Raw genomic sequence first — 18,386 nt, 5'->3', positions numbered from 1 at the left:
ATAATAATAATAATGCTGAAAACTTATATAGCGCTATAACTCCAAGACACCAGACTCTAAGCGCAGAAAAATAGCTATAATCGCGAGCAAAATGTATAAAGGATTAAACATCTCTCGAAATAATGCAGATAGAAGAAAAATATCACATGTTAAAGGAAACTGGACCTGCTGAATTCAAAAATCATCTCAACTTTTTAGTAAAGTCAATATTTCTTTCTCAAAATTCAACATGAAATCATGAATGATAAGCACAATGTTCAAACCAGCAGCATAAGATAATAAATCAACCTCTTAAGAAACCATTATAATCCCAAGACATGTTTTTACTTCCGCAGTGTCTGTTTTCACGTCCATACTGCTTTATGGACTTGTCTGGTAATTATATTGCTTGGTTTTGCCTTGGCCCTCTCTGGGATCCTTAACCAAAAGGGTGCAGTAAATGCATTATTCCTATTACGGAGGATGATTTTTCCACTGTAAATCGTCTCTTTGTATGTTATAAGGAGGGTATCGATATATACGTTGGTAGTAGAGTGCTTTCCTCTTATACGGAATCATGCGCTTGTGCCCAGCAGGTGTGTCTTTTGTGCCCTCAACCCCCTACCACCCCAAAGTCTTTTAGGGCCTTAAGGTCTAGGACGTATCCTGATTTCTGTGTTAGTGAATGAACTGCCACCCTTTAGATAGGATGCTAGTCTGAAATAAAGTACTTTCCACCACACACACACACACAATCTAAAGACCTAGCCACCCAATCCTTTATGATTAACTCCCTTTGCTTGAGAGGCGAGTATTGTACGAACTGAGGTATAGCAAATCTCACCAAAACCAAAACTGAAACAAACGATCTCTTTATTTGCTTCTTTTATCGTCTTAAATTCACATCTCTTCACGATTTAAAACTAAAGCATAATCTTTTCGTAGACGCCAATAAGACCGACATTAAAAACTTGACAAAGACGAACAAGATTTGAATAAGACAAAAAAGGTGGGATCGTTAACAGGATACAAAGAAGACGTAGAAAGACTGAAAAAAAAAAACAATCGTTAACAGCCACTCTTAATAAGCTGACATAAGTATGGTTGAGAAACAAAAAGCTATCCAAGAGCCTTGTCAAATCAGTACTTACTTACAACTGGGGAATTTGGGAACTAAGAAAAATCGAAGAAGAAAAACTAGATGCCTTCCATTGGAAATAGCTCAGGGGAATTCTAAATATCCACTACCCAACCAAAATAAGTAAATAATCGCTGTACATAAAATGTGAAGAAACGTCGCTGTTGATTCAAATTTTGGAACCAAGAGGGAGAGTATTTGTACACATTTTAAGGAGAGACAGAAATATTCCAGCAAATAAGGCAATCACATTATTCTTTACACCAAGCGGACATAACAAACACAAAGGCAGACTCAAAACAAGCATATCAACTATGATAAATAAAGACCTCAAGTAATTGCCCCTATGACACACAAGAACTGAGATGCGAAAAGGATTTAGAATACATGAGATACACCGAGACCGTCATCAGTGGAAAGAACTCACTCAACAAAACAGAAGCTGCCAAATAAGTCAATAAAATCAACACCTGTTCCTGCGATGAAGAGAAGACCGGAATGTTCCAGGATGTGAAGTTTTGTTATCACTGCATTTGAGTAAAATCTTCCACAACCTTACAAGAGTAAATTTTAATTGGTCAGTTCTATTGGCCAGTGAAAAAAGTATATGAACCTCTGCAAAGTTTTCTTTTAAGTCTCTATGTATGTCTTTCAAATGTTTAAATGACATTCAATATTTCTTCACAGTATTTTACAAAGACATTCCAGCTTACAATAGGGTCAAAATTTGGTGGAGGAATGTAACAAAACCAACAGCTGCATGGTCCTATTTTCTGAAGAATGGCTATATTTATCAAATTATATAGTCGATAGTACCTTAGGAACATGACACTTATACACTGAGGTGAATCTCTGTTGGATTTAATTACTATTTTAAAATTTATGACATAATATTGAAAATAAATGAAAAAATACAGTTCAATATATAAAAAGAGATGAATTTCACCAAAACGTCCTATTTAAAAAATTAAGGAGAAATTGGCAACAGTTCGTAGTTAACATGACCATATTATGATATTGATGCCAAATTAAGATTGCTGAAAGCAATTTCTTTCATGCTGAATGGCTATATCAACAGCTCACTTTGGAAAAAGTGTGCAGTCTTTTAAAATAACATTCTGGATATGATGTCTTTGCTGAAGAGTATTGTCAAACAGCTTTTGGTTCACCCCACTTAATACAATACTGAAGCAGTGGGTCATATATCTTGTGAGTGATTGAGAATATAAGTGTGAATATTTGTTGTTTCAGTAGAAGCAGGTACACATTGATAAAATGTAAGCATGGTAATTAAACTATGTCAAAGTCTCACAGAACACAAAATAGGTATAGGATAAAAAAACTATGTTCAAAAATATTTTCATGAACTTGAAATATCAGTGGATAAAGGATTGACATTTTACCTCTAAGAAAAAAACAAAACAACTCACTCAAAATTCTCCCCCCCCCCCCCCCCCCCCCCCCTTGTTTTCACACAAAACTAATTAATCCAATGTATGAGTATTATTTACATCTATAAAAAGCAAATGAATGTTCACTTTTCTTTTATTGGTTTCTAGTAAATCATAACATCAATAGATAGGTATTTTTTCTTTTTTTACTCATCAACCATCCTGAAAGGAATTTGTTGAGAGTATGATTCAAACCCTTGATCTCAAAATGTGAGGTAACTTTTTTGGAAACTGACATTTTTAGGACATCTATCCAGCCAAGACGACAAAGTGTTAAATTTATGCAAAATGACTTACCATTTTTTACTTTGGTTTTCATGTAGTATTCACACTGAGGAATTAATTTCTGATAAATTGGTAATTCCTTGCAGTCTTCCTTCTGTTTAAAACAATCATAAGTCCCTTGGATGGTCCTGTGAAAAAAAAAAATCTCATGACGACTAATGGCTAATATATTAAGAAACCCTATCCCAAAATGTTGAAAAAAGGAGGAAAAATAGCCAAAAAGGAGGAAAATAATAGTGCGTGATACGTAGAATTTCAAATAAATCAGCCTACACATTTGCACCCTGCTCAAGTCTGGCCTTCTTGGCAGCTTTGTCAGTCTCAGCAGTTGTGAGAACATTGGTGACTAAATCTGGCAGATGCAGGAGATTCTTCAAACAGCGAGCATTGCCTATTAAAGGGCCACTGTTTTTAATAGAGAGTTGTTGAGCGGCATCTTTGCCTGCAACACGTTTACACATGCAATACACACACACACACACACAAACACACACACACAAATACACACTGCCAAAATTAAATAAGGATAGTAACCAAGAGTATACAATAATACTACCAATTGGAGGCCATTGACCCCACATATTGGAGACGACATATAACAATACCTCAGTCATTGACTCCCCTAAAATATAATATTATCTGAAATCAACTGCATACAACTTGAAGGGACAATGTGTATTGATTGACCATAGAGGATGATAAAAAAAATAGACCATAACCTACACATCCGCATGTGATTATTTTTTTCTCCAAGTTTTCAAAAAGCCAGTATTCCAGCTGTAGCCGGAAAAAGGTCTCATCTCTGCAGTGTGCAACGACTTAACCACTCAGTCACCTCATCATTTATTTTATGAGAAATATCTTGCATAGAGCCTTTTATTGTATTGTACTTCTTGGTTTTATTTATATGTGTCTATTGACAGTATGTGTGTTATTAGCTTATTGTTACAAATGTATGATTTAATGTAATAATTCCAATGTAAAGAACATAGAGCACGATATAGTCATGGTTATGCGAAGTAGAAATGCTATTTATTATTATTATTATTATTATTATTATTATTATTATTATTATTATTATTATTATTATTATTATTATTATGGCTAATTGGTCTAGTGGTATGACACTCGCTTTCGGATCGGAAGGTCCTGGGTTCGAGCCTCACTAGGCGCATAGTTGAGTCCTTGGAAAAGGCTCTTTACTCATTCTCTCACCGTACTCAGGTGTAAAATGAGTACCTGACCTTTAATAGCGTTGTCTCTGTTCGAAAAAAAAAATGTAATATCGCCTGACAGGCATCATGTCCCGTCCTACAAGTTAAATGTTGCTGCTGGCCAGGGACCCCCTGTAAAGTGCTTTGAGCACGTTTAGTGGAAATTGCGCTACATAAAAGCTCATAAAAAAAAATTTTTTAATATTACAAAAGCAAAAGTAGTTTCTCATCAATTAAAAAATGTGTGGACAGTGTATAGCTGTGACGGATCCCAATTTCTAAGTAATCATGATTAACAAGGTCACGTCGTTGTAGCTCCGCTGGGTTCCAGTAATCACAAAAGTAATCATATCCAGTGGAGTTAGGATCTTGGATTCATGGAATGTGCAGTACAATGCAGTGAGCAGAGAATGATTGAAGTCAAAGAGTGCACAACTTTTGCATTCTACACAAAGGACCAGTTATCTTCTTCTGAGCCTTTTTTTAATTATTTGATTTGTTTTGTTTTGTTTTTTTTGTTGCTTGTTTGACAAATTGTGACAATGACGAGATAACAATAACAGAGAGAGAACCAAACGCCCACCCCACCCCCAACACACATACACACCATTGCCATGCATGCCTGGACTGCCACTCCTTTCATTACACTCAATCCCATTTCCTGCCCCATCTTGTTAAGTACCTTTTCCTTGTCCTGTTGTTGAGGCAAGATCAAAATGCCATCTAAAAAATGAGAAATCTTGGGAGTTGTTTTTGATGTAAATTTGTCTATAAGCAAACAGATCAGTGCTCTTTGCAAAAGCATGTACTTCGAGCTCTGTCAAAAATAAAATCAATTTGAAACTATCTGACAACTAACGTCACAAAACAGGTCATGGTTTATCTAGTGTCTAAAATGGACTATTGTAACATACTTCTCTCTGGTCTGTCTGAAGAGAGTCTCAGAAAGCTACAGTCTATGCAAAATTCAGCTGCTGGAATTGTATTGATGAAAAGATAAACTGACCACGTTACTCCCCCTTTGGCAACTTTGCACTGGCAGTCTGTCAAAGCATGGTTGAATATAAAATCTTGACCACTGTTTTTAATTGCTTAAAAAGCCTTGCCCCCCATTATTTTTCGGACCTGATTAAAAATAAGTCAAGTTCTCGCCTCTTAAGGTGCTCTAGCGACACCACATTGTTAATGGTACCAAAGAAAAATTCCAAAACTTTCGGCGATCACTCTTTCAAATTTGTTGGCCTAAAGGTCTGAAACGCTCTGCCCAGACAGATCAGAGAAAAGCAAACAATGGAAACATTCAAAGCCCACCGTAAAACATTTTGTCTTATTTTATAATCAGGTAGTCTGTGTCACGCTATTTATGTTGTATTTTATAATTATATTATTATTCAATGAATTGGATTTTTATTGTAAGGCGCATCTCTATTACAGCCCACTCGGGATAATCGCAACTCAGTTAATCGCAACCGCAACCTTTCCCAAGAAATGGAATTAATTCTATATAAAAGTCACTGGTTAATTAAAACAAACTTCGGATAATCGCAACAAATTATCGCTGATTGGGTCGATTGTCATACCATAGTAGTGTGAGAAGAATTAGAAGCTGCGCCTGCTCTCTCAAAAAGTGGTAAATACAAGAAATCAAACAAAGTATCATGATTTCAAAATGGAAGAAACTGTGGCAGTTGAAAAACCGAGAGTGAGCAGGTAGTAGTGTGTTACCACTCTATATAAGAGACAAAAGAGGATGGGCTTTGCAGTATGGGTTTGTGATGTCATCTGTGACCATTAGATAGGAGGCAAGGGGCTGGGAATAGCCTTCACAACAGGTAGACAATGACAGTTGTAAAGAGAGACTGAACGATATCCTTTGTTTTGGGATTGACAACTGTGCATTGTCTCTCATCACGGCTAATCTTTTTGACTCTTACAAATATTGAGAACAAAAGATTAAAGTGAATCAAATCTGAATAAGATGTCAACTTGCATCAAAGCTGCTTTTGCTTGATAAACTCTTTACAGGTCTGCCATATGATTTTTAATTCAATCATATTGCCCAGTCTGTGGTGGAATAAGATAAATATTTACATCTAGTTACAACTAACTACAATATATGTGTAAAATGTTGCAATAGTGGACTGGAAACTCAACTTCGGTAAATTGCAACTTCGGTTAATCACAACATTTTCGCTGATCCCAAGGTGTTGCAATTATCTGGAGAGGACTGTATTATTATTATTATTATTATTATTATATATTATTATATTATTATTATATAATTATTATTATTATTATTATTATTATTATTATTATTATTATTATTATTATTATTTTTATTATTATTTTTATTATTATTATTATTATTATATATAATAATAATTATTATTATTATTATATTATTATTATTATTATTATTATTATTATTATTATTATTATTATTATTATTATTATTATTATTATTATTATTATTATTATTATTTCATCAACGGTTCTCCCCGTCTCTCATTGATTTCGCTTACATCTGAATGACATCCAAGGGTTATGATTACTCCTGCGGATTTCATTTGAAGATCAGTGTAATCGTTGTGCCAGGAAGATCCACGATTGCTGATTACTTTAACGGAACCCTGCCCAGCATTAAGATAGAGTATCAACTTTGTCCAGACTTTTTTGAACCCTTAAAAAGCTATAAGTACTATAATTTTGACATTAGAGTGTCAGCTTTTGGTTTATTTTTCATTGTTTAACTTAGAGAAACTGAAAAAAAAGCGTATTTTTTGCTTATTTTTTTGCAAATAGCTTAGTATTGCGAATGTCACAAAAACGACCTTTTGGCACAGCCTCAAATACAAAAACCCACATACAAAACACACACCCAAACATAGACAGATAGAAATCAGTCCAGGAAAATGTCAGTTAGAGTGAATGTAATGACAAACTTCTTGAAAATGATAGCAATCAAAATATATTTCCTTCGATCTACCTTAAAGCTGTCGAGTATGAAGGTCTATTTATTTTTAAAACTGGTCACTTCACTCAAATGATAACTCTAATATTTTAGCTATGAGGAATTTGATAATCATACATTGTATCTTGAACAATATTTTTGCTTTCAATGAAATGAGTAGACCCCCAAACATATAGTTATAGAACTTTAACGAATATTGTCACCATATTATAAATATGCAAAAAGAGCTGCCCTCTCTAATTAAATGGTAAATTATATTGAATGAAAATGATGTAGAATAAAATGTTGAATACTTACGGACACCAGTCATCAAGGATCTTTACAGCATAGTTTTTATATTCAATCTTGGGATTCAGGCATTCTGAATTATCATTCACCGTACAGAACAAGTCAACTGGTTTAGTAAAATAAACAAAATTTGTTATTGACATGCTAGAGGAATTCCTATCACTAGATATAAATGAAACTTTGTGTAATGCATTGAGCATGGCAGACCCGATAATAAGCGTTATATAAATGTTCATATATATATTTATTTATTTATTAACTAGAAGTTAAGAATGACAAATGAAAATTATACCTCCAGGTGAAAACAAGAAAAGTGCATTAAGTTTACAAGTTTTAAATTCCTATCAAAACAGAACACCTGTGAATACGGTGCAATAAAATGTACAGGACTTAGGGTAGGATTAAGTTGAACCAGTCTCACTGAATGGGTTTTGCCAAGTTTACAAACTATTACTTTTAAATGGGATTGTTCATGTCATTATTGGATCCAATTTGTTGTATCTGAATGGCATTGAGTGCCTTAGCAAGTGATAAACATTTAAAAACAAGGGCAAAATTATCATGATATTTTTGTTATCTTTTAGATAAATGACAATATACAGAGGGGAGAAAACATCCTACGTTAGCTTTTGTTGAAGGTATTTTCTTTAATATGCATTATCCATAATTCAACAACTTACAGACCCTTGAGACGGTTTGAGGGTCACAATAGTAATTTAGTGGAAAGAGCACTCACTTCACAAGTAAAGGGTCAGGTATCAGTCTTTTGTACGGTTGAGATTTTTTATGACCCTCTAGCAGTGATTAAGTCTATTAGATCTGGTTGAAAGTATTTTGCAACACACCTGTCCAAAGGTTAGCAAGCAACTGCTATTGTACATTTGACACTCTCCAGAAAACAATAAACTCAGTTCTGTAAGGACTTCTCTTTTCAATTTTGTAAGCCAGATTTGTCAACAAACAAAAGACTTGTAAGCATGTAAAAATGAAGTAGTAGCGTTGTTGCAGAACAATATAGTTGCATATAATTGTTAAAGAATAGTCATTATGTGGTAAAGATTAAAAAATGAATCATTGCATCACAATAATCTCAAAAGAATGGTGTGAAGGTCCATAAATAATATAATATCTAAAATAGAAGTAAATCTGTGATACATAAAGTATATAAATAAACAAAAATTATCCATAATTATTATGTTTATTGTCGCCCAAGGCCATGACAACTTCTACTAAATCTAACACGCACAGCAAACCAATCACAGCAAGGAACCTGAGACCAACAACAGCCCTTTGCTTGTGACGGTATTTGTCTATAAATTGGAACTATCAGGATGCCCTTATAGGATAAAACATGGATTTGCAAACTTGCCCTTGATGCGTTTAGGTATTTGGACTGGCTTTTGTGTTGTTGGCGGTGGTGTGGGTGTAAAGGGTACATATGGCTGACATTTGTCACGAGTCTTTTCCAACTTTCCAATGGTAATGCTGAGCTGTTCTTTCAAACTATCAGGGCAGTGGTCTATCTGTCTTAACTCGCAGTAAGCAGCCACCAGAGCATCGCTTGAAAAGGGAAATAAAATTTAACATTTTCTGATCAACATTCCAATGTCATAATGCCCTTACAGATCATCAGAATATGCATTTAAAACAATTCTTTACTAAAAGATAGAAAAAATAAAACCCAATCCAAATTGCATTTTTATGATGCAAGCCATAACAAATGGCATATAAGTAGGAACTGACTGTAAGAGACAAACATATTCAAAATGGGTTTCTCTCAGTATATTCATAAAGTATTTTGATAGTCATGGAAAAAAACCTTTTTTGATTTTGAAAACATGAGCTCAAACTTGAGCTTTTATATAGCACAATATCCACTAAATGTGCTCAAAGCACTTTACAAAGGGTCCCTGACCAACAGCAACACGTAACATGTTGAACGAGACAGGACACCTGTTAGGCGATATTACATTTTTTCGGACAGAGACAATGCTGTTAATGGTCAGGTACTCATTTTACACCTGAGTACGGTCAGAGAATGTGAGTAAAGAGCCTTTTCCAAGGACTCAACTATGCGCCAAGCAAGGCTCGAACTCGGGACCTTCCGATCCGAAAGCGAGTGTCATACCACAAGACCACATAGCCGCACAAAACATATATATATATATACAATAAAATGATATTAAATTCCTTTTTAAGAACTTTTTTGCTTGCCAATTTATGTATGAAAATGATCCAACATAATCATTCAAAATGAAATGTAATTCACGTCAACAAGTAAGCAGTACTCCAGGGAAGAGATCCAATTATTTTCAAACTGGCTTTGACAAAAAAAAATCAAGTGAACATCCGGGAACACGCATTTTTGCACATTGGCAGAAAGATAGCTTTAACTACAAGCTAAATGCATAAAAGATTAAATATTGTGCAAGATAATGCACAGAGATGAAAAATAACACAGGTAATAGGAAGCCAGACCTGCTGAATTCATAAAGTATCTCAAATTTTTGTTAGAGTCAAAATTTTCTGATACTGATATGATATTGCTAGGTTTTAAATTTTCATTAGCTCTGTCTGGGATCCTTAACGAATAGGGAACAGTAAAAAGTGTTGTTCCTTTTTTGAAGGAAGATTTTTTTTTTTCCATTGTAAATCATCTCTATGTATTTGTTATGGGTATTGATACATATTTCTTGGCATTAGAGTGTGTCCATCTTGGACGGAATAATGATCAAATGATCATGCGCTAGTGCCCAAGTGTGACATTTAAGTGGCCTTAACCCCTTACTCACCCCCAACCCCCCGCCCCCCCCTACCCCCCCAAATCGTTTAGATTCAGTATGAGTATATCCTGGATCTGTATTATTGAATGGACAGTTTGCTACCCTTAGGATAAGATGCTAATCAGAATACAGGGTGTCTATCCATCCATAAGTACATATTCTTGTAAGATGTCTAGATGAACTTCAGTTCTTATGCAAATGGTGTCGGCTTGATATAAGCACACTGAAGCTGATAGAATAGGCCATTTGTCACCTTCGTGACCTTTTGTTACGTCATAATGTTGGTATGTACTTTAGGTACTAATTATAACAAAATGTCTAGCCATACTTCAAATATCCATGTAAAAGAGTTGGGCATAGAGCAGACACAATGGAAGGGAGTGGGTGGGAGAAGAAAATAAAACTGGCTGTTATTTGAGAACTGAATTCCAGTAAAAATACATTATGTACTGACTTTTTTTCCAATCAGCAGGTGATTGGAAAATATACTGAGGTGTTTAAACATACTGAATTTCGTAAATTGGCAATCTTGTGTTGTATATATAAAATACCATGAAGGCAAATTCATTATTTTTGTTTGCAGACTCAAACTGATCTTTACTCACAAACAAAAAATTTTCGGTTGGCTGTGTTCCTTGCCAGAGAACTTCATAACCGGGACACGACAATTCCAAATCTGCTGAGCTGAACAACTGGAGGCCTCTGAAATTAATGACATAAAATTTTCTGAATTTTGGCAATATGAATCATTAAAAAAATTAAGATACCTGATCTTCATATAAATAGAGAAGTATAATGTCATCACTTGAAATAAAAGCATGTAACAAAAAAACAAAAAATCAAATCTTTTCCAGCTGGGATTGACTAAGACCTATTTATAAATTAATAAATGTAATTTGATGTTGATATCGTTTACATTCAGTTTTGTTTCTTGGGTTTTATTTTCAATTAACTCAAACTGTAAACTGCAGAGCTGCTTTATAGAGATTTCAAAATTTCAAAAACATAGTTGTATTATTTATACTTTTCTGTATTTTAGTTTGGTCAAGAAAATGAATTAATTTCATAAAACTACTTGAATTCTAGACAAAAAGACAGTTGATTGTCTACTGAAATCTCCAAGCCATCTTAGATTGTGTCTTAAGGAATATTTATCTAACAGGCAATTTTCAGTATTTTTCGCTGTTTCAAATGATCAAATATATGACACATAAATAAGTATATATCATAATCAAGAGTCACAGTACAATTTTCCCATCAACATTCATTTGATGTTTTGTACATTTAAGAGTGTGATATATAGGATGTAAATAATATCCAATGTTATATTCAAATGTTGTGTTTATACGGTCCATATCAAAGGTATTCTTATAACAATTAATGGAATTAGTATTTTTTGTCTCAAACCTTAGATTATTCTAAATTGCTACCATTTAGATGAATTACACCTTTCAATAAATATCTCAAACTTATATGTATGTTATCATCCATCTGATCACTAACTAAACAAAGCATTGCTTTATTTTGTTACAATATAATACTAAAAAAAAAAAAAATCAATTCATCCATTGATGTTCAGATAAGGTGTATCATTACCAAGCAAAATGGGATTAAATTAATCAAAGAAAACTTGCCAGGATTTGCTTTGTGGTATGTGCACAAGGCTATATCTTCCTTAAGACTGGCAACCATCTGCGAATTAAGAACCGTATTCTTCAAGTCACTAGAGCAACTGTCAATATTCCCTGTCATGCAGTCGAATACCTTTTTACTTTGACTGAAAAAAAATAAAGTAGAAAGAAATCAAAAGAAATCATGAATTTTGTGTTGCTTTGTTTGTCTATCTGTTCTGGGGTTTTTTCCATGTTTCTAATTCATTGCCTTACAAATGTTCTATTATGTTATGCAGTCACTTCATTTAACTTATAGTCCAGTTATCTAGCATGTAGTGTATTCACTTTAACAATTTCTCACTTACTTATTCATCATGCCCAGTTTGTTTCAGTGTTTCTTTTTTACAAAATCTACCAAATGGCCAAAAATTGACGAAGCCCAACTTAATTATGGGAAGTGGGCAGCAGTGGGGTGTGAACCATGGACTCGAGGAAGTATACACCGGTGGGGAGTGCACCTGTGAGGAGTGAACCTGGGACTAAAAGAAAAGGATATCAGAGGGAGATGAACCTGGGACTATGGGAGACGGATACCGTGGGAATTGAAGCCAAACTATGGGAGATGGGCACCAGAGAAGAGTGAACCTGAGACTATAGGAGGTTGGCACCAATGGGGAATGAACCTGGGACTACAAGAGGTATATACCAGTGGAGAGTGAAGCTGGGAACACCAGTGAAGAGTGAACACAGGTTACTTATTTTTTCAGAAACCTAGGACTATGAGAAGATATCAGAGGGAAACGAACCTGGGACTATGGGAGACGGATACTAGTGGGAATTGAAGTTGGACTATGGGAGGTGGACACCAGAAGGGAATGAACCTGAGATTACAGGTGAAGGGCACCAATAGGGAAAGAACCTGGGACTATGGGAGGTAGATATCAGTGGAGAGTGAAGCTGGGAATATGGAATTTGGACATCAAAGCGGAGTGAACCGTGAAGAGTACTTCACTTTTACGAAACCTATCAAAACCTGCCGAAACCTTCCAATGTTATGGGAAGTAGACAGCAGTGGTGAGTGAACCAGGGATTCGGCAAAATGGACACCACAAGGGAGTGAACTTAGGACAATGGGAGGAGAATATCAGAGGGAAATGAACCTCGGACTACTGGAGATGGACACCAGTGTGAATTGAAGCCAGACTATGGGGGGGGGGGGGGGGGGTGGCTACCAGAGGAGAATGAACCTGAGACTGTAGGAGGTGGGCAACAATGGGGAATGAACCTGGGACTATGGGAAGATACTAATGGATCATGAAGCCGGGAATATGGTATTTGGAAAACAGAGGGGAGTGAACCAGGGATTCCGGTAAGTGGACATTAGTGGGGATTGAACATGGTACCATGGGAGATGGATACCAGTGGGAATTTAAGTCGGACTATGGGAGGTGAGTACAAGAGGGGAATTAACCTAAGACTATAGGAGGTGGGCACCACTGGGAATGAACCTGGGACTATGACAGGTAGATACAGGTGGACAGAGAACCCGGGAATATGGAAGGTGGACACCTTTCGGGAGTGAACCCATTTTTCCAAAACAGACAGAAACCGTCCAAATTTATGGCAAGTGGGCAGAAGTGGGGAGTGAACCAGGGACTCATGGAAGTGGACACCAGTGGGGATTGAACCCAGAAGGGTATTTCAACTTTCCAAAACCTCTTGTAGTCCTAGGTTCATTATCTACCAATATCCACTTCCCATATCCCTGGTTCATTCCCCTATGGTGCCCACCTCCCACATTCCTAGCTTCGGTCCCGACAAGTGTCCATTTCCCATAGACCCAGGTTCCCTCCTCACTTGTTTTAACATTAGATCGTCTGGGTTTCACTCTCCACAGGGTATCTTCTTCCTTAGCCTTGAGTTCACTCTCCATTGATGTCCACCTCTCACAGTCCCAGGTTCAATCGCCATTTGTATCTCATCTTATACGTATAGTCTTGTGTTCATTCTCCACGGGTGCCCACCTCCTAGCTTGACTGCCCAATGGTGTCCAACTCCCATATTCCTGGCTTAACTCTCCACTGGTATCATCCTCTCGTAGTCCCAGGTTCATTCCCCATTGGTGCCCACCTCCCATAGTCCAGCCTTAATTCCCACTAATATCAATCTCCCATGGTCTGAGGTTCATTTAACTCGGAAATCCTCTTCCCAAAGTCCCAGGTTCACTCCCCACTCTGCCTTTGTTTTTAAAAACACAGTAAATGCAATGTTAACCAGATAGCACATACTGTGTTCTTTAATAAAACGGCAGCACTGCTGCCCACTTCCCATAACTTTGGTCGGTTTCAGCAGATTTCATAAAAAAGAAACACCCTCCTCCTACCATAGTCTCAGTCTCAGGTTCACTGCCCACTGGTATACACTTCCCCTAGTCCCAGATTCACTCCCCACTGCTGCCCACTTCCCATAACTTTGGTCGGTTTCAGCAGATTTCATAAAAAAGAAACACCCTCCTCCTACAATAGTCTCAGTCTCAGGTTCACTGCCCACTGGTATACACTTCCCCTAGTCCCAGATTCACTCCCCACTGCTGCCCACTTCCCATAACTTTGGTCGGTTTCAGCAGATTTCATAAAAAAGAAACACCCTCCTCCTACCATAGTCTCAGTCTCAGGTTCACTGCCCACTGGTATACACTTCCCCGAGTCCCTGGTTCACTCCCCACTACTGCCCAGTTCCCATAACTTTGTCAGGTTTCGTAAAAAAGAAACATCCTCCTCCTCCCATAATCCCACCAATTTGTATTATTTTGTTTTTTAAATTTGGAGTCCTTGTGGCTCATTTATTAAATACTCTAAACTGATTCCTGATTTTAATAAGGACGAGTTTTTCTAAAGATTTCATGACTATTGAAATCAGTGCAATAGGTCTGAGATCATACAATGATTAAATTTTTTTCTTTCTTTTTTTTTTAACAGGAATCATTTTTGCCGTTCTCCAAATGGCAGGGATCGAAAGGGATTGGATGGCACATTCCTTTAGTAATTGTCATATCAGCCCATCCAGCTAAGCAGCTTCGAAAATATGAATCTCGTTTCTTTTTCACTTGACTTTAATAGTCATTATCTCTTCCAATTCTCCGTCTATTTCATGTTCTTTGTTTTCAATGTCAAATTTGTTTATTGTGTCAAAACGTGAATAAAATTAGTTTAAAGTTCAATTTCGATGTCATCTGGTATAATCGTGGGCTTTGGATAATAGTTGATAGTCTTTGTATAAGCGCCTTAGAGCACTTTTGGTGGAAAGGGGCAATATAGAAATTATGCGTTATTATTTTTATTTTTTTTTTAAGTCCCGCCACGTGTTTTTGATATCCCCAGAAGAAAATCATTTTTCAATTTCATTTTTATAATTTTCTCAACATCTCTGTTTTGTTTTAAGATTATTTTTGTTTCCACAAGTAAAGAGAGTTTTTTTCTTTTGGTTTAACAAAAGTTTTAGATCTTTTGTTATCCAAGACTTGTTGTTAGGATAAAGACTTATTTCTTTTTTACACACACAAGCTGTTCACAAAACTTTAAATACTAACTCACTCACACACACAGTCATTCAGCTCATCAACACTATCACATGATTAGATAAAAACATTCCAGTCAGTGCATTCAACCCAACCATGCAACTCTTCACAATGCAACTCTTCACACACACTTCCATTTTAAATCTGTACACTTTTCTTTACTAGTTTTACACATTTAAAAACAGGGCGAAAGGTGGGGAGTAGCTAGCAAGAACATGCAGTGGTCAAATAAACCTAGTAGAGCATATGGTGAACATTGACAACTGTTTTTGACATAACACAAAATAAATTTAATGTAATTTTGTCCCTTGTTTGGCAGTCCATGTATTGATGTAGTCCCGGGAACGTGAATTCTTTGCAGTGGTTAAAACCACTTATGACCATCAATACGGCGTCAGATGACTTTATTTGAATGTCCTGAATTTCTTGCTGTCCGATGATGGTGGAATGTAAACGTTAATGAAAATGACATGAGTATATTTCTCTAATGTAATTAAACACAGAGATGCCAATTTAAAATTTGGCTCACATGAATTTCAGATATCGCTCAGGGGAATTTCAATGTCAAAAGAGAAATTTCTGCATACAAGAAATGGGAATTGGGATGGCATTTGGCACTGTTTTTACATATCCTATAGTTTTTAACAGATCCTAACTAATAAGAACTGTACGATATGTAAACACAATACCAAACACCATCCCAAAGTCCCTATGTTTCAAATGAAGTAAAGCTCCAAAACCTAATGGTGGTGGTTGAGGTGGTGGTGGCAATGATGATACGTGGGTGGTGATGGTTGTAGTAGTAGAGGTATGATGTTGATGTGGTGGAGGTGGTGGTGGTAGTAGTAGTAGTAGTAGTAGTAGTAGTAGTAGTAGTAGTAGTAGTAGTAGTAGTAGTAGTAGTAGTAGTAGTAGTAGTAGTAGTAGTAGTAGTAGTAGTAGTAGTAGTAGTAGTAGTAACAGTAGGAGTAGTAGTTGATGATGTGGTAGTGGTTGTCGCAGTAGTGGTAGTGAAGATGATTTGGTGGTGGTGGTGGTTTGCAGTAGTTTTGGTAGTACTGGTTGTTGAAGTGGTAGTGATGATGATGTGTGTGTGGTGATTGTGGTAGTGATGATAATGTGGTTGTGACGGTTGTAGTAGTGATAGTGATGATGATATGGTAGTGTGGTTGCAGTAGTGATAGTGACGATGATGCAGTGGGGGTGGCTGTAGTAGTAATAGTGGTAGTGATGCTATGGTGATGGTGCTTGTAGAAGTAGTAGTGGTAGAGATGATGATGTGGTGGTGATGGTAGATGTAATAGTATTGTTAGTAATGATGTTGTGGTGGTGTGGTTGCAGTAGTTGTCGAGATAGTGTGGTGGTGGTGATTGTAGTAGTGGCGGTAGTGATATTGATGTGGTGGTGGTTGTAGTAGTTATGGTAGTGATAATGATGTGGTGATGGTTGTAGTAGTGGGAGTGATGATGAGGTGGTGGTGGTGGTTGTAGTAGTAGTGGTAGCAATGATGATGTAGTGGCTGTAGTGGTTGCAGTAGTGATGATGATGGTCATAGATGTAATAGTATTCGTAGTGATGATATTGTGGTGGTGGTGGTTAAAGTAGGTGTGGCAGTGAAGATGATGTGGGTGGTGGAGGTAGTTGTTGAGGGGGGAGAGTGACAATATGACATCGGAATTTGACAGAAGTTGCCCATAACCCAGAATGTTTTGCTCCAGACCGAATTATTTCCCGGTGAAACCAGAGTTTTGGCATCAATGTTGAACACATGATATAAATGAAGGGTACAAAGATGCATCCAACCAGATGCAGTCACCCAACAAAGCAATCCTTGACATTTGTTAATAGCACTGGTAGTACACGTGAAACCCCACCATCTATCAACATAAAAACATAGTGAATGCTCATAATATAAGCTTTAAAAATGTCAGGTGATATACTAAATAGAGGCATTGTGTACAAACAAAATACAAAACGATGACAATGACCATTGTGAGGATGCATTAAGCATCTATCCTCTACTAAACACACATATATAGAAATTATTAATATCAGTAACTTTTACTAACCTGCAAAACTCACTGTAGTCCATATCTTCAGATTTGTTCAAGTGTCTCTTACAGGTCGTTGTATAATATGACTGGCAATACAGATCTCCACTATTATCTGATTATTGATAATAATAATAATAATAATAATAATAATAATAATAATAATATAATAATAATAATAATAATAATAATAATATAATAATGATGATAATAATAAAAATAATAATAATAATAATAATAATAATAATAATAATATAATAATAATAATAATAATAATAATAATAATAATAATAATAATAAAATAAAATAATAATAACAATTATAATAACAACGATGATGATGATGACGATGATGATGATGACAACAACAACAACAAATAATAATATAATAATAATAATAATAATAATAATAATAATAATAATAATAATAATAATAATATAATAATAAAAATAATAATAATAATAATAATAATAATAATAATAATAATAATAATAATAATAATAATAATATCAATGATAATATTACAGTTGTCTTCGTTTATAAGCACAGTCCCCAGGAATCAAGCAAAGCATGCTTATAGCCTGATCTTGCTTCTAAGCATTTTAACATATGTTTTTTGCTGAATCTTGGTTCAACGCTTATATTATGGTAAAAATACCTTTTTTTTCATCTGAGGTTCACATTTACATAATTGATTGCAGTTTTGGATTAATTTGATCCAATAAAGTCTTTAAAAAATTTTTTTCTTTTCTTTTTGATTTCATATTTTTAAAGGGTAAACAAATTCTTTCACTTCTGCCACAATATGCAACAGCATTTTGCCATACAGCTGCTGGACAAGGGATAAAGAAGCTGATGATTGTTGCTTCTTTGATTTTTGATTGGATGCATCCTTTATTTATTTAACTTGTCCCGACTCTGCTCTCGGCCATGAAGTTGAAGATAAAGTCTGATGGATGGTTTTATTTGTTTGTTTGACATTTGAGCTTTCTGATACATGGTGCAGTTATGTTGAACAAAATAGAAGTATAGGTGC

The 18,386-nt window shown here is 35.6% G+C and overlaps 1 protein-coding gene across 2 annotated transcripts in view; it reads right to left on the bottom strand.

Moving 5' to 3' along the window:
• The window catches only part of LOC144972487 (uncharacterized), a 48,596-nt gene that overhangs the window by 14,228 nt on the left and 15,982 nt on the right, over positions 1-18,386 (bottom strand). For both annotated transcript variants that reach the window (XM_078913762.1, XM_078913763.1), the window contains exons 5-10: positions 17,369-17,465; positions 11,744-11,886; positions 10,715-10,811; positions 8,696-8,886; positions 7,336-7,432; positions 2,866-2,981 (exon numbers count right to left, since the gene is read on the bottom strand). In XM_078913762.1, the coding sequence (XP_078769888.1) occupies positions 2,866-2,981; positions 7,336-7,432; positions 8,696-8,886; positions 10,715-10,811; positions 11,744-11,886; positions 17,369-17,465 (741 nt within the window). The remainder of the gene's footprint in view (positions 1-2,865; positions 2,982-7,335; positions 7,433-8,695; positions 8,887-10,714; positions 10,812-11,743; positions 11,887-17,368; positions 17,466-18,386) is intronic.

Source organism: Berghia stephanieae, chromosome 5 (assembly GCF_034508935.2).
Source record: "Berghia stephanieae isolate SIO BIC M18660-M18661 chromosome 5, UCSD_Bste_1.3, whole genome shotgun sequence".
Lineage (NCBI taxonomy): Eukaryota > Metazoa > Mollusca > Gastropoda > Nudibranchia > Aeolidiidae > Berghia > Berghia stephanieae.
This window is presented reverse-complemented; position numbering and strand designations above follow the sequence as displayed.